Raw genomic sequence first — 25,582 nt, 5'->3', positions numbered from 1 at the left:
CTGGGTTAGTGAATCCATTGCACTAATCATTAGTTCCTCCACATGAGTACACTGCACTTTTTTCCCCTGGGAGTTGGCTACCAGAGGTGTACATATTTAACTAGACATGGCAAGTAAAAGGAACAAAGCATGAAGACAAGAAAAATTCCCCCACAAGACATAGGCACATGCATCTTTTACGTAAAGACTCATTTACCATACCTTGGTGGCAGTGTGAACAAGCTTCAACTCCTCAGACCCTCTCTGCACCAGAGAACAGACCACTGTTAATGCTTCACCTCAAGAGTCCCTTTCAAATAGCAAGTCTTTCACTCTTATCAGCTCTTGTGGTTTTTTTCCTTTCCCGTCAACACAAGTAATTTTAGCTACAGCAAAAAGGCAGAACCTTCACAGCTAATGCTTTGGATAGCATCCACTAACATCCCTTGAGCATTTATGGTTGAGTGGCACATGCAGAACTTTCTTCTAACCATGTTTTCTTCTAACCATTTTTCCCCTTCCAAAATCCCATAAATTAAAATCAATGTATAACATGGTGGATCTCACTGTCATGAAAGCAGTATTGCCATCTCTATTTTCACAACTGTACTACTAGAGGGTTTATAAGACTTAGAAAATACAGTTCCTAAAGAAAACACCTACAAAATACCATTGTGTAAATCTTGTAAGATACTGGAAATCAAAATTATTTCTCTACGACACCAGGAAACTTATTGTAAATTAGTTATCTCTTCTCAAAAAACCAGCATGAAAACATTCATTTGGTTCCTTTATGAAAGTAAAAGCTGCATATCTGGAAGATGGGCAGAGTTCATGTAAAACTGTGTGAACACTTATACTGCAAACAAAAGACTCAAGATGCTGACTAAATTTGAATTGTATTTCTGTAGCTATCTCTAAAAAGAAACAGATATGCCTGAGGAACTGAAATAGAAGAGAGCAAGGAAACACAGACGTAAAAGAATGTCAAGAATGAGTAAAACAAAGATTTTGAAACAAATGTAAGCTGAAACTTAGACATAAAAAGGAAAGAAAATGTATCTTCAGCCCTCCTCCATTTGGGGAAATGAATAGATCTTTTGAAAATCAGCCTGAGTGCAAAGACATTTATTTCTTTGCCCGAAACATATCTTCTGAAGGAAAGAACCTTCAGGGTATCCAACTTAAACTAATTTCATTGGAGAAAAGTGCAATTATAAACCATAACAGAATTCACAACCCAGAATTAAATCAAATACAAAACTGCATTATTAGACAGAATGACCATTTCTAACTGTCCTTCTGTAATCAGTTAATTCAAATCTTTTTTCTACTTGAATATTCATAAGCAATGACCAACTTCTTCTACAGAAAATGAATTATAATAGCACATCAACATGAATTCAATGAGTATACTATACAGAATTTGAATGTATTCTCAATTCAGGAAGACTGCTCTAGAGTCAGTCTTTTCTCTCAAAAAAACCGCCACTCCTACCCAAGCCTCTTGTAAACATGTTTCTAAAAATCTAACAAGCTTCAAGACATGCTATTTCTTACTGTTTCTAGTTATTATAAGGAAGCAGCAGTATATTGTCACAGTAACACCACACGTAAGGGCCAGAATCCTTCCATTTTCCACTAGTTTTTCTGGTAATACTTTTTTCATAATTTTTAACAAAACACTGCTCAAGTAAAGTATGATTATATATTAATAAACTGAAGCAATAAATAGTCAGAAGTACATTACCAGTTTGTTGGTTTTCATTAAAGAATTACAAATGCCAACACATTATCATTGTACTAACATACTTCCACCTAAAAGATGTTCTGCTTTCATATGTCTGGCTTGGGATATCCACCGTTATATATTTGGTATGGACTATGGCTCAAAAATGAATGATTTTCTGGAATTCATTATACCACCCTTACCACAAGCAAGGACTGTATTTCCTGCAAAGGAAACACATGCAAGCCTAAACATCTTTTTCAGCATTTTACACTAAGATTTAAGCATCCTGTTATTCTGGTCCAAATTTCTGGCCCATCTAAATCCATGACCATGAAAAATATGGTCAAACAAATGACAAATGAAAAATATTTTTTCCTACAACAATGCTATGAATGGAAAACCATAAAATGTTTTCTCCCCTTATTTTACTAGTGCACAGAGATTATGTCCTTCATCACATGCACTTTAGTTAGTATGGCAGAAAAACATTTTCTCCCACTTTGCCATCCTTCAGTCCATGCACATTCCTAATGCTCTCCAAAAACTTTCCAGGACTAAAATGCTCTATTTTAAAAGCTAATATTCTGGATTTTTCATATTCTAGGGAGAGATTATCAGAGATGCTTGTGCCAAAATATTGAAGGAAATGTTCCCTCTGCATCTCTTTACAAAACTAACAAAATGAATTTTGCTTTCTAGACCAGCAAGACTTGAGCAAGAAAGGCAAAAATTTGTAGCTTAACAGATATTTTGTTCCCTTGAAATTAAAGAAGTATTATCAAACTATAGATTTTCTTTTTTTCCATTTCTGGATTCACTAGTTGAAAAGTCCAGCCAAAATGCTGCGATTAAGTACAGCACAACTTTTAACCCCAGCATATTCTCTTCTGCTTACACTTGAGACAGAAAGCCATGTTTTATACACTGTGCTAGAAAACGCTGAAGTTTGGCAAAAAGAAAGTCAGGTAAATATATGCAATGATTTTATATGAAAAAAAAATGACAAAGTAATTTTACATATATACAATTTAATTAAATTGTACATTTTCTAATTGTCATTAGAAAATGACAATGTGGCTAACCATCTCTCAGCCCTATAAATATTAGCAACTCTAGACAAAAAGGACAAAAATGAAAGGCTGCAAGAGAAATGAAAAATACTAAAATAAGGAGAAAAAGGACTACTTTCCCAGTGTAGAAAAGTCTTGATGGACTCAAAGATTGGAAGACAACAGGAAAACCTTTCTTTCTGTCATCCTCTCGAATTCCTTCTGCTGGACTGTATAGCCATCATCACATCTACACAGATAATCCTAACACTTGCTCTCAGCACTGTGATACTTCCCAGAAGGACCTCCTGAATACTGGCCTCATGCAGGCTGCAGTCAAGCTGGCCAGGCTATGCCAGGAGAGGATCCCCAGCCAGAATCCTCTTTTGGGGATTTCTCATTCTTAACCTAGTACTTATTCAGCTTGGCACGAACTGAACCAGATCGTCTCCAAAAGACCCTTCCAACCCTAACTATTCTGTGATTTTGTGATTCCCTGAGGAACATTCTGGAGCTCAGAAACCAGATCAAAATATATTCAAAATTACATTCTTTCAGATATGGCTTTAAAAGGAATGCTGCACTGGCATATCTCTGTTGTTCAAAAATGTGGACAAAAATGTGTAAGTGCCAACAATACCAGTCAAAAAATTCTTGGGAAAGTTCCTGAATAACTTACTTCTCTGGCGGTATAAAATGTGATTTTTTTTCCATTGCCTATTAATACCAGACAAACTTCAGCAAGGCTGCAGTGACTATATGCATATATACATACCTACATGCATATATGCATATATACATACCTACATACATACATACATATATATACACACACACACACACATATGCACACATACCTGCATTCCCATATATACAAATAGGTAGGATCAATAGAGCGGGACAGAAACAAAAAAATTTCAGAATTAATGTTTATTTCAGAAAATTAAATGTTAAATAACATAGGATTATAAATAATCAAAACACATATTGACATATAAAGTCAAGACATGGCTGAAAAATGAACACAATAAATGAGAATATAAAGCAGTTCTAAACAAGGGAAAAAAACTTCTAATAAATTGAAGGATGGAATTTTGATTGTGTTTCACTTAAATTCCCCAAGTTCAACTGAAGCCAAAGTAATTTAAGGCTTTCAATATAAGAGCAACAGGTTAGAGGGTCCAAGAATGAAATCTGCTGCTGCCATTTGAAATAGAGCACACAGAAGAGCTAAATAGGTTAAACTTACCCATGCATTTCTCAAACAAGCAGAACCCACTTCTGTGGCTTTATATTTTAAAATCACACTCCAAAAACCATTAAGCTCATTGCCCTTATGGGGAGTGCTCACACTAGAACACATAACATCTGAATCCTTGCTAACAATACAACTGACAGACTTTTTAGAACAAAACAGTTCAAAAAGCGTTAGTTAATATAAGGGGTGTTTGAGCTTTTTTGGAGTTACTGTGAGCAAGGGGACAACTGACATTGTTAAATACGTGCCTCATGCTCTATTTGCTCTGAGCAAATAAAGAACAATTAATGAAAGAGGGGTATATTTAAAGAGTCTCCTTGCTATCCATTAAATGCTAACTCAGCAACCAACAGAAATAATGATTAAGACTTTGAACAGAGACACAGAAAAAAAATACAACCTTCACCATAGTCCTCATATAGTCCAGTGAGTCTAATAAGCACAAATACAAGAACTTAAAAACAAACATTGGTCTACACAAGATATAGAGTATGACAGCCAATACACTAGAGTAGCACAATGAACTGAATTAACTCCACAGTGACTGGAATCTATACTCAGTGTCAACAATTACATGAGGGAAAACAGTCCTCCCAATGCTAGGTATGGGCATTGTCTGTGATGACATTATCTTCCTCCCATGCAAATGCAGCACTAAGTATTGCCACATGGAATATGCTATACACTTAGCCCACACGGACATATTCAGCACTTAGTAGGCTTCAGGAAACGCTCATGTCCTCTTGCTTCCATTCTCTCTAAGGCTACTGAAGTCTTCTTGATAGCAGTGGGTAGGCAGAATAATTCTGGGGAGACTAGCTGGAGACCTGAAGTAGAATACTAAGACACCCATTTCCTTAAACTGACAGTTACCTTGCTTATACTTCTATTGTATCCTCTTTGCCAAACAGAAGATAATTCAAAATCATTGAGAAAATGGGGTTAACATTTTGAATAAGCACTTCAGCTATTAACTGGCTCACATTAACAATTAACTAGGCTAACATAACAAACAATTCTTGTTACTCAAACTGGCGTCATTGTAATGAGCTTCAAATTAATCTCATCCATACACAATCACTAATCTGGTTGTGTGCCAACTGAATTTTTAATCAGAATGGAGTGAATCATAGGTTGTTTTTAAAGTACATTTCTAATACTTGTCATCCAGAATGAATAAACACTAGAGCAGGAAAGAACTTTTCTATTTACATTCTGAGAAGCTGATTTTATTTATGTATACTATACATGCAAGTATCAAATGCATTTGAGAGGAAAACATTCTTAATGAAATAAAATGTAAAAATGTTTCCTTTCAATAACTCTATGAACATGAACAGCACCACCAACCTAAAGAATTTAGCCCCCTGACTGTAATTAAAACTGTATAACAAACCAAAAGGACCACTTACCCCACCACTGAAGTGCTCTACAATGCTGACATCATCAGCAAGATCAGCATGCACACAGTTAGACCCTGCGACCAGCAGAATAACCACTACTGGTAAGACATGCAATGAAGCACGTACTTTGCAGTGCTGAACTTGAGACTCAAGCTCAGTTTCAAATCCAATTGATGTTAATGTTTGTGCAAGACACAAAAGCAAAACTAAATTTAAATGAGCATTTTCTACTTGATTCTGCAATTGCAGTCTCAATTCAAGAAAGCATTAGCCCTGCTTATAAAACAAGAGTGCTCAACACATCGCTCTACTGCTGAAATACTGGCCTAATCATTCAGGATTACTCCGGGGGAAAAAAAAACAAAACATGAACTATTCCTCTACAGCATTCACTTTTTAAAATGCAGAATTCCTGGAATCTTGCTTTAGCTGTTTGGCTAACAGCTGCTTAACTGAACACCTATTACCATGCTCAGATGAACATCTAACTGGAAGGTCTGCCCATGGCTATGGAAACTGAAGAATGACTAAAATGATCTGCAACACAGCCATTCAAATATCTTCAGGGAAGTCGCCTGACAACCTCTATTAGAGCCACACGAGCTTGTGGAATCTGGAGTACCTGGTTCTCCTTTCAAGCTAAGCATAATCCCTGACTCAAAGCCATCTAACAACATATGATGACTTCTTGGAAAACAAGATGCTCAGACAGATGAGAGCAGTGCATGCAGGCTCAATGTCAGAATTCCCACAGATCCAATGGCACATACTACTTACTTAGAGACTGTGCTCCTCACTGAATAACATCTACATGCTTTTGTGCATGGCAGATTCTGTTTTAAATGCCAGGAACTGTTTATCAGAAGTATCTGAAGACTGCTCAAGATTAAGAGCATTAAATTATGGTCAATGTGCTAATCTGTATTTTACTTCTAGTCAGTAGACAGCTATGTTAACATATTTAAGAATTCTGCTAATATCTTAGAATTCAATTAAAATTATCTTCATTAAACAGCTGTCACATTTGTGGAAAAAAAAGGGAGCTATTCAAAGACTTAGCATAAAAAGCAAGTTATTGCTAATGAAACATTCTGAAGAAAAAAACTTATGTTAGATTAAACAGTGAATGCAAAACTAAAGGTACACTATGTAGACCACAGCTGCAAGGTGGAAATAACATGCTCTGATACCATCAGGACAAACTGAGGGTTACATTTACATAGTGAACGCTTCAGTAAGGCATAATGACCAAAGGAACATTGCTGGCTTGCAGATTTCTTCTTCGGTTTGTTCTAATTACTTTCAAATAGACTGGTTAATATCTCATTATGCATCAAGAAGCAAATGGCTCTTCCAAGTTGCTTTCCAGCAAAAAAGGCAAGAAGTTTGTTCATAGGCAGGAGAAAAGCAACACTCCCAAAAGAAGCATCATTAATGAACAATGGAAGAACAAAAGAAAAATAAGGATGTTTTTATCTTTGCACGTTTTCCTGTAGATCACAACTGTTTGTGACTTCTTTTCACATGAGAAATATGGCACTGTACCACTCTCAGCAAGCTTTTCCATCTGAACAGCATTTCTGCAAGATGTCCCGAATGATTTTTTATCTCATTTGCAATTTGTTATTAATTTCTGTTTTCCAGTACATTAAAAGGTGCTTCTCTTCTTTTAATATCAACTATAAAAAGAAGTTGCTAATATGAACACTTCTCAGGAGGTTGTAAGATTGTGAAACAAATGAGAAAAAGAGGAAAATAGAATAAGTAAATAAAGGAATGTGAAAACAATTATAGAATTGCCATAGAAAGAAAAAACCTTTTCTATAAACTAGCATAATGAAATAGCTGTTCATCAGCACCATGCCTTCTACCCAAAGGAGTTTGTGAGCTTAACAGCAAAGTGACCAGGAGAAGAAAATAAATATGACATTCACCTTTTAAAAGTTCTATTAGGTATGCTAAAAATAATCATTAAAACAAATTCTTCTGATTTTTGTATATAACTTAATATGAAGTGAAAAGTAAAACCAAAACCCAACACTAGTCATGTCATGCATCAAGGCATGTTCAACCTCCCTCATGACACCCACATACCACAGCACAACAGACACCAACTTCTTTCGGGGAGCTCTGGAGATGTGCTCATAAAGCAGAAGAGGAGCTGCAGGTGAGGGCTCTGCACAGTCATATTAGTAACTACTATTCAGTTTTGAGAGGGAGAAGTATTGTAAAAGCATAAGCACTGATAGCTTCTCCAAACAAGGCTTTACTACTTGAGGTAGTGAACTGTGACTAGTGAACAAAACACTTGGTTTCATGTTGTGGTGTTCTTCTTCTGTAGTAATAAGGCTGCATCAAAGTATTTTCTCATTTATTTTTGTTCCTCACACCTTTTAGAAGGTAATTTCTTTGTCTAGATAGCCCTAACACATATGAGCAGATGGCTTTCTTTGATGCAGTGGTTCCCGCAACATTAATTAGATATACCTTTCCTCAACAGAAAACAAAAATCAACAATATGACACCAAATTACACTACTTCATTTTAGAGATAAATGCTTTTAAAGACACAATTTATCAACTTTTTTTCTGAGCCAAATCCTTTAAGATGGTCAGATTTAAATAAACATATTTTTACAGATATTCGAAGTAACTATTATAAAAGTAATATTGTCTTGATTAAAATGTTTTAAACTTTGTCTCTCTCCTCATTTATAGTTTCAAATTTAAACCACCTTAGAAAGCAATGTGTTTACACTCAAAATACCGGTGAGATAAAAGGGGTGTTTCTTTTTTATTTCGCATTATTATAAAATTCCTGTTGCTAAAGCTATTCTAAAAAAGCCAAGTATCTCTGCAAGGTGTAATGTTCTCAGACAGTAAAGTACTTACATGCAAGGCAGAAGGATCTGGCAAAAACTCAGCATCCTCTCCAAAGATAAAATCTGGTGGCAGGTCAGGATAGTGAGCATTAAAAATAATATCCCCTGAAAAGCAGTAAATGAAACCATTGTTTGCACTTTTATATATGTGCTTAAAAACAAAAAAATAATCACATAAAACACACATTTTTTAACATAGAATTTGACAGCTACATTACATATATTTCATGTATATATCCATATAATTTTTACAAAAATTCACATGCAAGATAAGCATCAGATATTTTAGGGGATAAAGACAAATTCCTGAGGCACAGCTTCTTCCTCCTCTGCAAGCAATGAAACATGAAATACATTATTGCTTTGTATCTCAAATGGCAATTCAAACACTATTGAGGGTTGCCTCAAAAAAACCCTGAGTTAGAAAAGTGATCTTGTTTTAATAAAGAGTACCCTATTTAGGTGGCTGTGTTTTGTCTATTAAAAGTCAACTGCAAACTACTAAGATCATGATTTTCAAAATACCAGAGCTTTTAAAAATTAGTAGCACTTACTCCCTCTCTTCTCCTTATCACCGCCAACTCTTAGAAGGAAGAATACACAGTTCAATAGGAACTATTCCAACTACCCAAATTCTGGCCAAGAGAAATGCAGTATTGCACATTTAAATGGAGAGACGAAAATTAACTGAAAATATAAGACTTCATCACAGCTTGGCACTGAGTTCTCTCATCTTGCCAGTGTCACAAGATAGGCAATTAAAAGCAATTTGGGTTCTAGTATTTCACTAGTACACATACTTCAGAGTTCATACAGATCAAGAGGTAGTCATATGCATCTGAGCTTTCAAAAAAACCCACCCACTAATCAAAAAAAAAATTTAACAATAAAAATAAGTGTTTCTAGCCTTACTTGTCTACCTCTCCATCATTCTTTATGATAATACAAAAAAATAACTGAGCTTTTGCATAGAACAGATTTATGATGTAGCAGACATAATTAAAAAAGACTGTTTACTACATATTACGACTAATTTAAAATCTGTACAGCAAAGTAAAACCAGCATGGTAATCCTTACAAACAATTCTGTTCAGAGAAAGTTATACCACTTTTTATATCTTAAGAAACTGTGAATGCAGAACTGGAAAAAAGCATTAGATGAACAAATCCTGCAAAGCCACATTGCTGGCTCAGTGATGACACCACCTCAAGGCATTTAGCATGACAGTTTTAATTGCGAATATTCTGTAAACCTATCTTGACCTTGCCTGGAAGCAAGGATGCCATGAAGATTAATTGCAGAGGATGAAGGCTCATGGCCAAGAAGCCACTGACCAGTGTGGGTTAGGTATTCTCTACAGTATGGCTCCAAATAACTAACTCACTGATCATGTGATGAGCAGAGCACAGTGTGGGTTTCTCCTGTGTGCACTCCTACCTTCTTTTCAGAGCTGTCAGGAGCACATGTAAGTATAGGGCGCAGAAAATAGCAGAGGTCTGCCAATTAAAATTCCCAACACACTCAAAATAGAAATAAAACCTTTAATTACATTTAAATTTCATTTACAAGAACAAACTGGGCAGTCCTGGAGGAAAAGGCATACAATTGCAACAGGAAATGCACCTATATTAAGTAAGGAAAAAATAATTACTAGCTTGCTTAAACTGTAATACAGCACTGAAGAATTAAAAAAAGTTGATGTTTACTAGACTGGGCAGTTCCTACACTACCACAACACTTTCCTTGATATTTATTACAATTAAAATGTCATGCATGGCTCCCTTCAACAACCTCATCAAACTCTGCATAAAGAGCAGTGAACTTGAGGTTATAGACTGAAGGAGATTAACCTTAATACATTCTTTGACTGAGTTTTGAAAGAGGCATGTTATGAATAAATCAGAACACAACACAATGATAAAGCTAGGCCCATGACTTAGGCAGCCCAATGCTACTCCAAAGGAAAGGACTGTACCTGTGCTTCTGCCATGCTCCTGTGTGATACTAAGTAACTCATTTAGCAAATACTTCATACTTCAGGTGCTAGCTATATGCTTCTCATTCTCTGTATTCTTGCTTTAACAGAGTTGGTGAAACAGAGTAGATAGATATATCTACAGCTCAGCTCATTTAGGAGCTGCACTCCAACTACACACATACTAAAAAAAGCTGCTTAGAATAAAAGAAGGATCAAAATAACAGCATATTTTTGATGTTACACCTCCACATTTGATAAGTGAAAAACTATTACAGAACCCTACATCACGAGGCAGGTACAAGACTCTGCTTGAGTAGTGAGATTGGCAATAATCCGTATCCACCTCTACGACCTGCACAGTAAGGCGTGAACCTCAGGAATGCTGTGGCAGTAGGTGCAACATGATGTTCAAGTAGGTAAAAACCCTTTCCTTTCACAGTGTGAACTCACAGCAGCTCCCAGAACACCATTATATACAGTGCTCAATATAAGAGTAAATTAAAGTTGGCATTATTAACACTTAGTATGTTTAACAAGTGATAAACAAGTGCAAAGTGATAAACTTTAACAATTTGGGGTCCAGGTCAGCTGCATATGCCATACAGTGGTTCATGCTGTGGGATTAGGGACTTGTGGAGATGGTACCCTCTTCTGACCACTCACCTCTGATGTGTAGTCAAACCAATGTCAGGTACATTATATCACAGCTGGATAAACCAATCCATTACCAATCTCACATGCTCATATTTGTTCTTTACCACCTTCTGTCAGACCCCTTCTTTCACTAAATATCAGTGGCATTATGAGTCCTTATCCACAGTGAATGACCAACTATGCAGATATTTGGATTTTAAAAGTGTTTATGACCTACTGCTACCAAGGAACTATTCGGGTACAATGGACAGAATCCAGCGTAAAAATTAACATTGTGATACTTGATTTTCTGTAACTCATAATTATTTATAATTGCTAAAATTGCTTCTCCTTGTCCAGGGTAAACATGCCTCAAATCGAAATTCCCAAGTCTTTTCAATAAAAGTCACTTTGAGACCAAACATATCAATATTAATGCCAATGTGTATATCAAGATTGTTTTTCCGACAGTGAATTCAATTTCTAAAAGAACACGTTATATAGGTTCTCTAGGCTTCAGAATATATAAAACTAGTACTTCAGTGCCTGTTAATTACACATTCACAAAACACTATTGCTAAGACCATACTTGAACTATTTTACAACCCTATGGAAATTAAAAATGATGCTATTGTTCTCATGCTCTAATTAAAGAGAAATGTATAATTTATGCCCTCCTTCCTATAGTACCATTGGGGATTGGGTGTCCCTCCTTTTGGTCCTTCTCACCTGTGGAATCTTTACCCATTAGTTGAGGGGAAACCTGATTGCTGGTATTGGTTGGGTGCTTGAGAAACACAGGGAGTTTGGCTGGGCCCAGGGAGGAAGGGGGGCAGGGGAGGGCAGGGGCAGCTGAGGGCTAGCTAGTTTCTTTGGTTTCAGAGCAGGACACACTCTTGGAGTGTTGTGGCTTAGAGAAGGAAATTTGCCATAACCCAGAAGGAGCTGTTTCTTTTGCTTCTTCTTCTTCTTCATCTGTGGGCCCCTCACACCGCCAGCCCTGCCGGGATGTGTGGTAGTGCCAGCCTCCACCGTGGAGCTGCTGATACACCTCAGCCACCGGCCCGGGATCTCTGCTCATCCCTGCTGTTCCAGCTGACTGTTCCTCACAGCCCTGCAGGAGCACCGGGATTGCCCACCCAAGGGGGTTTGTGAAGCAAAGCCTCTCCTCCATCCTTTCCTGTCTTGGCCAAGAAGGCTGTCATGGGGTCCCTGGTTCTGTTCTTTTTGCTGATGCTGTAGTTATTGTTGTTTGTTTGCCTTGTTGTACATACTGGTAAAGAACTGCTATTCCTATCCCCAGATCTCTGCCTGAGACCCCCTTGATTTCAAAATTATAATAATTCAAAGAGAAGAATTTTACATTTTTTCATTCCAAGGGAGGCTCCTGCCCTCCCTACCAGACACCTGTCTTCCAAAACAGGACAGCCCTCCTTCCTACAGTACTGTAGGTTTTTAGCTAAATGTAAACCCTAGTTTATTCTGCTACAATCAAACCTCACACAGGGTGGCTGACAATTTAATAGAGACAAAGGACAGAACAAAATGTTATTTCCACTTCATTGTTAAAAGTTAGAAAAGAGCAGTGATTTTCTATCATCAGTGGCTTTCATTCTGAAAGTTAAAAACGACATCTTACTATTAAATATTTGACCTTAGAACAACTTTTATGTATTTAAAAATGAAAAGAATATTCCCTCAGTAAAATCTTATTCTATTAAGTCTCACTTCTGCCATTAATCCAGATGTTCAGCTAGTTCCTCAAACAAAAGAAAAAAAACACTTCTTTTTGACCGTATCAGCTATCTATACACATCATCCCCAGTCTCTCCAACATTCCTGCTCTTTGCTCCCCTATTCCATACAGTTTCACTTATGTCTTGCTTAATTTACATACTAGAACAGAAAAGGTTAGGCACCATTGAAAGCATTTACTCTATTTGCAGCTATAAGCATGCACTATTTTCCTAAGTTACAGCAGCAAAAACACACAGTAACAAATCAGACTACATATTAAGAGAATCCATCCTAAAGCTGAGTTTTGTTCTTGTTAAATATCAAAGCCCAGAAAATTTAAAACTACAGTTAAGTTTGCTTGGCAGAACTTTTTTTACATTTATGTGCAAATAAAAAATGTTTCATTACATTCAAATAAAAGGTATTTAAACAATCACAACAGCCAATGCAAATCTGGTTTTATACATAAAACCATACATAAAATATTAACACTAGCCTCTGCAGTAAGTTTACATAATATAAGGTGTTAAATGTTTTGAATCACAAGTTAACAGTTTACTTTGACCTACAAGAAATAGCCACTTTTATAACATAATATTATATATTTAATGCTTACATGATATTATCTGTGGCTCACCGTCTTCAAATACAATGGTGCTGGAGTAAATCAAAGTAAAACTAAGTTAGACTTTTAACCAATAAAGTCATATGCAAAATTAGTGTGCTTAGTTACAATTTTAAACTTGGAGGAAAAAAAAAATGAAAAAAATCAATATAGTCCTGCATTCTCTCCTCTTCTCACTCAAATGACACAAATACCCTTTTCCTTGTGTCTCCAGCACAAGTTTCTAGTTTTGCATATGTTTCAACTCTGTCCTTATTCCCTTGATGGAAGGCCAACTGTGTGGCGCTCCACAGTACTACTGACTATTCAAGCGTAAGAGCAAGGCAAGCAAAACCTTCACACTCAGACCATACTTACCTCATTGCTGTAGATACATCAGCCAGTAATTAGTCTGATGGAATTATATTTCCAATTACCAAAAAATATTTCTTTCTCTTCCTTTCTTTCTCCTCAGGCAAACAGCATTAAATGTTGAAACATTTTACTTCACAGAACTTCAAAAGAAAAGTTAATTTGCTCCTCACAGGCAAAAAGATAGAAATAGGAACACTTAAATTTATATATATTTTTAAAACCCACATGGGCTGCTCTTTTCTCATCTATCAAAATGCATAAGCAAATCTAACAGAGGAATAACAATTGACTACAAGCAACACAGGTGTTTCCCAACAAGAAACTGAGAAATTTCTAAAATGTCTACAATCACTTCCCACTGGCCTATCCAATTTTTCTTCTCCTAGTAACTTCATTTTTGGGGTATTTTTCTTCTTTGTTAAACCATACTATAAATTTGTAGTACTGAAAAATGTTATACTAGGGAGTACCACTGCATTAACATCCCTGTTTAATCAACAGCAGCAAAATTAGGAAGCAGCCCACCAGTTAACTTCCCAAACTCTACTTTTGAAAGGATATCTATATGCTTCAGTTTCTTCTGACACCAAGAATTTTTAAGTCAGCACTAAGTATGTAGAATAAACGTGTGGCCACTGCAACCTAGAATAAGATCAATTTGAACCCAATTTGCTATGCAGTAGATCAACCCATTTGGTTTTCAAGAAATCCAAATGCAACTTGATCATGAAATGCATCCATAGATAATAAAGCAATTGCTGAAGCAAGAGACCAAACTATGTGCAGAATCAGTTCTGGGAAAATACAGTAAGTGCTCTTGTTGAGTACTAAAAAGGAAAATCCAGAATTATATTATCCATCAATTCAAAATTCTAACCTGTCTCTTCTAGTAGCCATGTGTCTTGGTTTGAAAGACAGGTGTCTGCTAGGGAAAACAGTGAATGGAAATGAAAAATGTAGTGAATTAAAATGAATAATGTAGACCCCCCTCCCTCTGAATTATTATAATTTTGAAATCAAGGGGCTCTCAGGCAGAGATCTGGGGATAGGAATAACAGTTCTTTATTAGTATGTATAACAAGGCAAACAAACAACAATAAGTACAGCGTTAACAACAGAACAGAACCAGGGACCCCGTGACAGCCTTCTCGGCTGAGACAGGAAGGGATGGAGGAGAGGCTTTGCTTCACAGACCCCCTCGGGCAGTCAGTCCTGGTGCTCCTGCAGGGCTGTGAGGAACACTCAGATGGAACAGCAGGGATGAGCTGAGATCCCAGGCCGATGGCTGAGGTGTATCAGCAGCTCCGCAGCGGTGGCTGGCACTGCCACACGTCCAGGCAGGACAGGGGGTGCAGGGTCCACAGATGAAGAAGACGAAGAAGACAATGAAGATGATGATGATGAAGACAATGAAGAAGAAGAAGAAGATGAAGATGAAGATGAAGAAGATGCAGAAGAAGACAAAGAAGATGAAGACAAAGAAGACAAAAAAGATGAAGATGACAAAGAAGAAGACAACAAAGAAGAAGAAGATGAAGAAGCCAAAGGAGATGAAGAAGAAGAAGCAGCAGCAGCAGCTCCATCTGGATTATGGCAAATTCCTTTCCCCAAGCAACAACAGCTCTGAGGGTGTCCTGCTCTGAAGCTGAAGGATCAAGCCAGCCAGCAGCTGCCCCACCCTCCCTTTTACCTGCCCCCCTTCTCCCTGGCCCAGCCAAACTCTTTGTCTTCTCAAGCACCCAGTAAGTACCAGCAGACAGGTTCCCCCAAACTAATGGGAAAAATTCTATAGGAGATAAGGAAAGAAAGGAAGGACACCTAACCCCCAACACCACAAAAACTGCAGACAAGAACCACTGAACAGTCTCTTCTGTTAACAAATACTTACTTAAACCAACCAGTTTTAATTGTCTTTACAGATACAAAAATAATCAGTTACTCACTACAACCTGCAACCAAGATACTAAGTCAGTGCAGTCAGCAGTATGAAAGGATTTAAATTAACTAAATGCAGACCTGCCTGGAATCCTTGTCACTGGATTCCACACTAAAGAATTTGCTCTGCAAGCATTAAATCAAAAACAGTAATATAATACCTATAGAATCCTTTTCTAATTGGTTGACAAGAAAGATTAGTTCCTGAAATAACAGTAAAACTTGTTAAATACGAAACTACTACTACTGAAAAAGGTACATGAGTAATTCTGTTTTGCTGTGGTACTACTGCTGACAGGCTATTCTTCCCACAAGTAAAGGATGTTTTTGATCTTAATTTCTGACTTGATGTGCGAATCAATATATCAGAAAAGGAAAGGCAGAAAAGTCAGCTTAAAGACTCAAAACCATCTCATAATGGAGGGATGGTTTGAAAAAAAATTATTGGATTGCATTAGAAAAAGACAAACCAACTTCTCAGCACCTCTATGACACTCCAGAAGAATTTCTAGCTGCTCCATTGCATTCAAAGCTGTGAAAGACCAATTTTCCATAAACTTGGTGCAGCTGATTAAACAAAATTGTTTAGTCTCATTTTAAATGCCTCAGGGGACATTTATGGCAGCTATGGTTTTCAGAGACATCAGTGGCCTGTGGATCAGAAGCTGAAATGGCCAAGCAAGGTATTCCTTGGGTACCTCAGAGTTCAGACACCTATGATTAGGTTAGTGAATGAAGTCCCACTTTTCCAACAGAAGACAGAAATAGAAAGAATTTGCAGGATGTTAATTTCATTCTCGGACAAAGGGTTTCAGGTGTGGGTCCTTTTTTTTTCCTTTAACTTCAACTGACAAATGCAGCTGTAGGAGGGAAAAAAAAGAGCTGTAAGACTACAGAAAGTATGTTTTTTTGTAAAGTGGGAAAGCCTGCAAAATGGAGTAGCATTAAGTAAAGTGGATTCCAAGCTAAGCAAGAAGGCATCAAGATAAGCTCAGTAACTTGCAGTTATGTAGCTGGGCAACTGCCTTCTCAGAAATCTTAGTTCTAGGAGAACAACAGATAATTCAAGATGGGATAAGATATTGGTATAAATTAAAGCCAGGCAACTCTGGAGAAATTAAAACAGAGACACTGGGTCGTTGAGAAAAGGAAAGGAAAGGTGAAGGCAAAGGATAAATAGATTCAAGCAAATGGATCTGAGACCATCACCAGCATGTGCAGCCCAAACAGGAGAAAAAAGGAGGAAAGAGCAAGGTAACAAGGCACTACAGCAATACCACTGTGAAGACCTAATGTAACATTTTTTAAGCCTCTGTAAGTCCACACTTGTTCATACTTCTATGGTCATTTCCCTTGATGAAGAAATACACTGACTTAAAACTGCAAAATCTTCTGTAAATTACTTGCTCAAGAGAAGTCCAGAACATAAGAAAAAGTGAACAAAGAACCCAAATAAGAGGAAAGTGATTATTTAAAAGGGGAAGAAATTGCTGAAAATTTTGTATTCAAAGAAGAAATAAGTGTAAGATTAGACTCTCTCTTTACACTCCCATTAGGTACATTCATTAATAGGTTACTGAGGAAAAAGATTAATTACTCCTGCCACATAAAGCAATAATCAGACAAACTTCAGACAACATACTGCTGGTAAAATCTTTGATAAGTTGCATGACCCAGTAAAACAACATTTGTCATACAGATAAGAATAACACCTAAGTATAATCTGAATTACAGCAACCAGAAAGTCCTTCCCATAAGAGCCTCAACCAAAATACAGCCTGTGTAACATAACCTAATGGTGCAAAAAACATTAACACATGCATCGCAGCAACATATTTATGAGAATCTTAAAACTTACAGTAACTTGAAAAATAATTCTTACAATTGTTTATTGGCACAATAAACAAGTGTATAGCAAATAATTTGGAAAAGCAGCTTTTAAAGGGGCAATAAGGAGATCGGGCTGTTCTCTATCTTTTTGTTTGTTCTTAGTTACTTTCTTAAAATAGAAATCCACAGGAAGACTGGAATTAAATTACTGAAAGAGTAATAAAATAAAACCAAGAAACCAATAAAACCAAGAAATTTTGTACCATGTATTATGGGCAATATTCTTAGACTGGTTAGGCAGCAAGACTGATTTCCTCCTTTAAGGCCCATAACTAAAAAGAGTAAGCCTCTGACAAACAAAAATCAGAAGCAAAAAATTAAAAACTGAGTTTCAAATGAGACAAAGGAAATGTTTGTCAAGGTCAAGGAAACCAAAGTGGTGGCAGTAGAACCCAGAGCTATAATCCACTGACATAAAAACAGTGAAAATCAGACAGAAGATGAAAATACTAGAATTCAAGAGGCCACAGAGAACAGTAGCACTGCAAGGGCAATACATGGTTTAATCACTGTGAAATTCCAGATGACAGCACTCAAGGTCAGAGAAGGAAGGAGGCATCAGTGCCTGAAAAAGAAAATGTAAAGAGCAAAAGCAAAAAGAAAAAAGTCAGATTCCTTAGCAAGTAGCAACAAAAGCTTGAGTGAAAAAGGAAAGCCAAACCCAAGCTATTCCAAGGTTTTCTGGAAAAAAAACTGTAATTTGATTCTAAATGGAATATTTTAATTATAAAGGCAATTGCAGCTTATATCTCTGCTTATTCTGACAATTTCTGCTGATATCTGCATTGATGTTTTACCAACTAAGACTGATACATCTGCAAGAGTTACAGAACACTTCACCTCAAAATACACAAATATTTCCTCAGAAAGAATACTGAAGTTTTCTAAGCAGATACTATGGTCCAGTTAGCAATAAAGGATGCCTCTGCATATCACACAAAGCAAGTTTTGTCCTGGAAACACAGATTGAACCTCTTACAGGGTATCACAGACAGTCTTCCTGTAACTAGAACTCCAATTAAGAATTCTGAAAAACTCAAATACAGAGAAAAGCATGGAGTTTAATGCAACAACATTGAGTACTGGATGAACTAATAAAAACAATATGGCCATCTCAGGTTTCAACTGACAGTCTAGCAAGACTAGGTTCAAGTTTTCTAAATACTCCCACCATGAAAACAAACCAAAAAAATTGTTTCCCTTACAGAGGAAAATACAGTAAAAGTGCCTCTCTGAAAGCATCGCTTGAAGTGTGATGGAAGACAATTACTGTGACAAACTAATTTATCTTGAACACTGGCATAGTATTTTCTGCAGTATAAAATTGTGGGTATCTCCAAGTTCCCTGGCTGGAGTTGAGCAATTGTTCAGTGTAACATTCCAGCAGCTCTGCATACATGCAAAAGTAACGTGAACATGACATCTTAAAAAAACCCAATTAAACAGCCAACAAGCCATTCTGAAGTCATATGTTTGCTCCTACACAAGTTTACAAAGCAATTATTTTACACTACAGGTAGTTAGCCTTGCCTGCAAGTATGTTTTCTCCTTTTTCAAGAAGCTGTGAATTCTCATCTTTTGGAAAACAGGATTGCTTTGTGCAGTTACACTTTCCTAAAGCTGCACACCAACAGTTTCTAACACACTGGGATTGCTACAAGGGTGCCTGTGCAGTGGCAGCAGTTATGATTGATGGCACATGAAGACCTAATCTGTTGCAAAGAGGATGTAACACAAACCACAAAGGAACTATAAACTTCAGCCTGTATTTGGTACCATATCTGAAGCCCATTCACTGGAGACTCTGAACACTTTCAGCCAATCTTCTTATTCTGGCAGATTTCGCAACTTTCCTTTGCAGAAATATTCTGCCCTTGAAAGATAACATATCTAGCAACAGCCTACAACAAAGTATCTAAAAATCTCCATTTAGACACCATGGCTGTCTTCCACTGCCATCATTGCAGATCTAAACATAAAATTATTAAAGCTTTCTTGAATCTGAACATCACTGTTCCACATGCTGTGAGACTTAATGATTCACAGCATTTTCAAACATGTATTACTGAAATGTGGGGGATTATTATTACTTGAATTCACAGCTATTGTTAGAAATCTATGAAAAAGATACACTTGTTTACAGCGTTTTCGGTTTTCTTCATTAAAATATATAACATGCTCTGTAGTTTTTGGGGTTTTTTTTTGTTTAATTGTGCATGTGATATAAAAAATATAAGAACACTGGAGAAAAACCCCCCAGATTTCTTGATACTGAAATATAATGCATATTTCTAGGTACTTTAACTGGACTACAGTCATTCACTATATGAATATAGGCCTTATATAAAGGCATAGCCTTTATGCCTGTGCACTTGCATATGGACATTTTAGTCTATCCATTTTCCTTTATAAATTAGGAACAGCTTCAGCCTCTACTTGAAATAAGACATCTCTCAGAATATACAAACATTGCCCTGTATAAGATAAAATGGTCCCACAGAAAATTATACCACTCTGTAAAGCATGTCATCCTGTGAAACTTATTTTGACTTGATCATAGTCATCAAACAAGATTCAAGTGGAATCTACTACACATTGCAGAACATATCAAGACTCAACAGGCTCAGTTTATTACACATTTTAACAATTTTTAACATAAAAGTTCAACCTGGGAGGGCAGTTGGCTTCATATAATACAGCCATTACTTAGAAGACTTCTGAAGAAATGCAGAACCACTTCTTTTGTCTTAAAATAATCACTAGCTAGGACTTAAATCTTCTGATTTTATTTTGTGAGAAAGAATAATTAGTAAGCCTCTTGAGCCATAATTTCATATATTATATGAAATATGTTTAGAAAAGTCAAAATAGCTATTGTAGACTGATACATGAGCCTGCCTCTTCTCTTGAACACATGAGTAGGGTTCCTGATTAACTTCTGGGAAAGACAACTTTCCTCAGAGGTGCCATATGAAGCTTTAACGTACTTTAGAATATAAGGAGCTTAATTTTGTCGATTTCCATTCATAAAGGATAAGGACTTCCAGTGCATGACATAATGTATAAAAATCAACCAACCAAAAAAAAAAAAAAAAACCACCACCAAAAAACCAAAAAACTGCAGAAGGAATGGAATAAAATTCTTAGTACTTAAAATGTCTTGGAGAGCTACAGCATGTGTATGATGCAGCCTAAAGGGACACTATCTAAGTATAGTGTTAATGTTTAAATGCTTACCATTTCTGTTAACACCATGTACCTGCTCCTCCAGACAGCATAGTTTCACAAACTCACAGCATAGCTAAGGCTGATCAGCACCACTGGAGACTTATGACAGCTATAGCTCGTCTATAAGCTGCACAGATAATTCGCCTTAACAGGGATCATCTAAACTAGCCTAGCTCCACAGACACCTCAGCCAATCCCTTTGAAGCATGGATGTACCCATATCATTGGGCAGTGAGTTGGGCGGACTTGAAACCGTTGTCCAATCATGTCTGTAAGCATGGGAAATTTGAAAGCCCTATAAAAGGGAGCTGCCTGACAATACATGAAAACTGTTACTGCATGAACCTCAGCACCTTCTTGTCACATTCCTGTCTCCACACTCAACATAACAGACTGCCTGGTCTAATCCCTCAGCTCAGAGTCCGGCAAACACAGGAGACTGCTAAAGGGTCACGTCCAGCTGGGTTCTGAATAGCCCCAAGGATGGAGATACACAAACTACACTAGCTCTGAGCACAATCTGTTCCACTTTTTGACCACCCTTGCAAAATAATTGTTACTGTGTTCGAATGGAATTTTCTACATTTCAATTTGTGACTGTTTCCCTTTGGTGACTGCCACTGAGAAGAGCCAGGCTTCCTCATTTATCCCCATCAGGTATTCATAAACATTGGTAAGATTTGCCCTGAGCCTTCTTTTCTTAAGAAGCCCCAGCTATTTTGGCCTTTCCCCATACAACGAATCCTCCAGTTCTTGGTCATCTTTGTAGTCTTTTGCTGTACTCCTGGCAATATCTCCATGTTGCTCTGGTAACAGACAGACCAGAACTGGATATAGTACTTTAGGCATGGCTTTACTAGACTTGCCCAAAAACTATAAATTCCAAGCTTTGAATTTTACTGTATTTGAAATTCTTCAACCTCTTTCATTTTTCAGTTGTTAGAGATAAAAACAACACAACTATTTTTCAGCAGTTCAAGTGTTTAGAAAATGTTACCTTCTAAAAATATACAAAAGCAAATTTTATTTTAAACCTTTGAAACAACACACAAACTAAGACAAACAGAACACACACTAAGAGTGGGCAATGAACTAGCTGTCTACAGGTTCTCTAAGCATAAAGATGATTTAGCGATACCACTAAATCAGAAAAATCAAACTCACATTTCTCTAATCTGGTCAATTGTTTAAAGATACCTAATAAAATAGCAGAATAACATCTTACTGGAGCTTATAGCATCTTATATTGGAGCTTAATAAAGAATTACTCCTAAAAGAGACAGAAAGAAACAACACAAAACATACATATCTTATAAATGAATTTAAAAACAGTCATAAGATTGTCTTAGACATAACATTTTATTAGAAATACCTGGGGGGTAAGCTGTATAGGTTGTGACTTTCGGCTTTTAGTACTCATTTTTCAAAACTGTAGTCTCACAGAAGCCTTTAAACCTATCTTAAATATTACATATTCTTGACAGTTGTGTGTTCTTGGAACTGAAGCTTAAGAGAAAACAACAAACACATGTATCTCAAAACTCATGAAGTCAGACACACTGGAAAATTAGCGAGACACAGAACACTGAAAGAAAAGCAAAGATGCAGCTGCAAGATTTTTGAACTTACATTTGAGTGTTTCTCCCGCATAAGGGATATGTAGCTTAAAACGATCGCAGCTGGGTCCTGGGGTCAATGATGTGCAGCTAAAAATGAAGACAAGAATAGAAAGAACATGCTAAGCAGTTACAGATGGTAGCAAACAGTAACATTATTCTACAGGATACAAATGACTAATAGTAAAGATATTGTGACTACTAGAAATACTCATCCATATGATTCTGACAAAGAAGAAAAAGTGGGAAAGATGCAGGAGGTCCATTCTCTTTTGAGCAGCAGTTCTCACAATAGCATAAATGGTTTCTGCCAACTCTCTCCCATTTTATAAAGAAAACATACATGCAAAATGCTCTAGTTTGAATGTGTTATCAGAATGCGATCAGTCAGTGAAAGCCATCAAGTTCTCTGCTTTGTATACAATTTTGCAAGTCACAACTCTGTATGTCACAGTAGCATGGTTACCTACTCTCTTATCACTGCCACCATATAACTGGAATCAATCTTCATTTTAAGCCACCAACAGTTACTAATTTTTTACCTATTATAACATTAACATTTTCCCTTGTGGAAAAGTCTCTCAGTAGGGTTCAAGAGAGCAAGTTTCAGAATCAGCTATCAGAGGATATAACAACTAAGCATGTATGTTTTTGGTATGTGACTCTCCTGTTTATCTGGAGCACAGGAACAGCAGCCAGGCCTCATGGTTGCAAGTAACCATTTCATGAACAGAAAAGTCACTGGAAAACTGTTTAATGCCTAGGCCAGACATGATCAACTCCTTCATAGCTTTTAAGACACAGACAAAATTTCACAAATAAAAAATCTCAAGATCTCAGCCACAAAAGAAGAAATAGGGACACATATTATTTCACTGGCAGGAATGGTCTCTGCTATGGGCTGCTGGGTATATGACGAGTCCCAGGAGCAAAAATACTGGAAGTCCTTAGAAGTTAATTGCTTTATGTTTCTAGGGATCCTGATAGCCCTGAATCTTCTCACCAGTCTAATATTATTGAGAATTGTTCATAGGCCCAGCACAATTGCTGCAAGCCAAAAATCAAAATCATACTGCTCAACTCCAGGAAAAATACTGAATGGTAAGGCAGACAAAGGTAAAATAACTTGCCTAAACTTAAATATCATATCACTGGTAGAGCTACAACACATGACACTGACAAAATATTGAAACAAAACCCACATTTACTGGGCTATAACACAGCCAAAAGCAGCAAGATAGGTAGGCCAGAAAACTGTCAAAAATTCTGATCCTACCTTGTCAATAGCAACATCCTAACTCCTGCAGCTCTGTCACACTGCAGGAGAGGCATCAGGGCAAATGGAACAATCTTAATTCTCACTCACATATTCAAAACAGTTCAGAGAGCCATTTCTCCCTGGTGCTGACTCTACAGTCTCTTTTCCTCTTTCCACTTGCAAGTTATGAAAACCATATACACTAACTTCAGACTATTTATATTCAGTGAGCTACATTTACTACAGTCAAATTTGTACCTGCATGCATCTTCCTCAAAAAGAATCAACCGTAAACCTACAGATTAATTAGCTAAAATTTTCCACAAAAATACTAGAAAACATAAGCAAACTACTTGTGTGCAGCTAGAATCTAAGACACATACAATTAAGATCCACATGCAGTTAACAGCCTACACTGATTGATCAAGAATACACCATATTTTTTCAATCACTACAGAAATTAGAAATTTCAAAAGGAAGAAATACATGTCCTATCTTTGCCTTAGAAAGCTTTTTGCAACATCTGGTCAGAGCACCATGAGAAGAAATCTAGAAAGACAAAATTTAGCTATAAATTATCTACTATCAGGTAGGTGCAGACTTGAATGGAAAGCAAGTTTCAAAAAAAGATTAGTTCACATCTTGCTTCATCCAGGATGAATGCCCTGACTTGGTTTTCTTCTGCTGCGATAATACTTCATGTTTTATTGAAAGATTGATGACGGAAAAAAAATAATGCTTTGTGAAACCTGCTGATGATGCAAATGTGAAAGCGAATAAAGCATGTCAGAGAATAGGAGCAAAGTTGAAATATGCTTTGATTTAATGGTTGTACTACTTATTTTTAAATTTCATCTAGGTAGGGCTTATCTAAGAAAATCTTATATTAAGAGCTTAAGAAAGGTTAAGGCTAACCTTTCTTAAGGTTAAGAAACTGTAACTTAAGAATAGGGAGCATCACCAGTTTCACCGGGAGTAAAATCACTTTAAGAATACAAAAGATTGGACCCCTAGTGCAACAGAAACAAGAGAATATAATTATTTTCCAAATTGCACTTTTTTCCATGGGTGAGAACAGCACAATGGGAGTGCCCACTGTTAGGGTGTTTTAATGGCTGTGGATGAATTTAACAGTTATACGGACATTACTAGCTACTTCTGAATAATTTCTCTGGCTTACAACAAGTAGAAGGCAAATTATAGGAAGCATACAAAAAAAAAAAGCAATATAAAACCCCTGCAACATCACTTAATATTTAATGAAAATTTCTTTCAAAGTATCACAGGTCACAGTCTGAGATATTTCCGAAATACCATCAAAATTATACTGCTGTTAGCTTTTCAATAGACACAAAAATTTCTGATCTTGCAAATACCCTACGATCTTTTCTTTTAGCACAACGGGCCATTTGGAAATACTTAGGGAAAGTATATTTTTAACATTAAAATAAAAGCCCTATTTAATGGTGAATGTCCCTAAAAGCAATACTAAGTACTTTTCCTATATTATTATACTGCACTAGAGATATTTTTTATTTTATTGGTCTAGAAATTACAGAAAGTGACAGTATTACCTTTTTTCCCCCCAAATTGCTCTGGCTGGGCTGCACAAGAGACTTCAATAACTGCAATAGGCTGAGCAACCAAGCAGAAATAGATGCACACATTTGAAAGGAGGCAGTTTCTCTTTAGAATAAAAAAGATGCTCTTCTGCTCTTTAGCAAAAGAACAAAACTCCTGAGGCAAACCAAAACTTTGGTACATGTAGGAGTCTATGCGTGACCTTATTTCAACAGAAGGTACCCAGTAATGGCCTGGCTATCAACATTATCTCCTGCTTGAATTTCCTTCACACAGAACCTCTTAAAACTGTATATATATAATTGACTCTGAAACATGACCTCTGTCTTCTCCAAAATGTAAGGCTTTTGTTTTTTGGAAATGTGATCCTTTTCCTTATTGTGGTCCACACAATTGTAACACTTGAAGAGGACTTACTTGTAACAAAGTTTTTTAAAGATTACT

General features: G+C 36.7%; 1 protein-coding gene across 3 annotated transcripts in view; it reads right to left on the bottom strand.

The window, feature by feature from the left end:
* The window catches only part of BABAM2 (BRISC and BRCA1 A complex member 2), a 167,150-nt gene that overhangs the window by 123,278 nt on the left and 18,290 nt on the right, over window positions 1-25,582 (bottom strand). For 2 of the 3 annotated variants that reach the window (XM_088052735.1, XM_014261371.2), the window contains exons 3-5: window positions 22,313-22,389; window positions 8,313-8,407; window positions 202-243 (exon numbers count right to left, since the gene is read on the bottom strand). In XM_088052735.1, coding sequence (XP_087908861.1) covers window positions 202-243; window positions 8,313-8,407; window positions 22,313-22,389 — 214 coding nt within the window. The remainder of the gene's footprint in view (window positions 1-201; window positions 244-8,312; window positions 8,408-22,312; window positions 22,390-25,582) is intronic. The other variant, XM_005532806.3, reaches the window with a different exon arrangement.

Source organism: Pseudopodoces humilis, chromosome 3 (assembly GCF_049639895.1).
Source record: "Pseudopodoces humilis isolate 2021_Gansu_Grassland_sample_001 chromosome 3, ASM4963989v1, whole genome shotgun sequence".
Taxonomy (NCBI): domain Eukaryota; kingdom Metazoa; phylum Chordata; class Aves; order Passeriformes; family Paridae; genus Pseudopodoces; species Pseudopodoces humilis.
The sequence above is the reverse complement of the archived record's forward strand: the minus strand, read 5'-3'. Positions and strand labels throughout refer to the sequence as shown.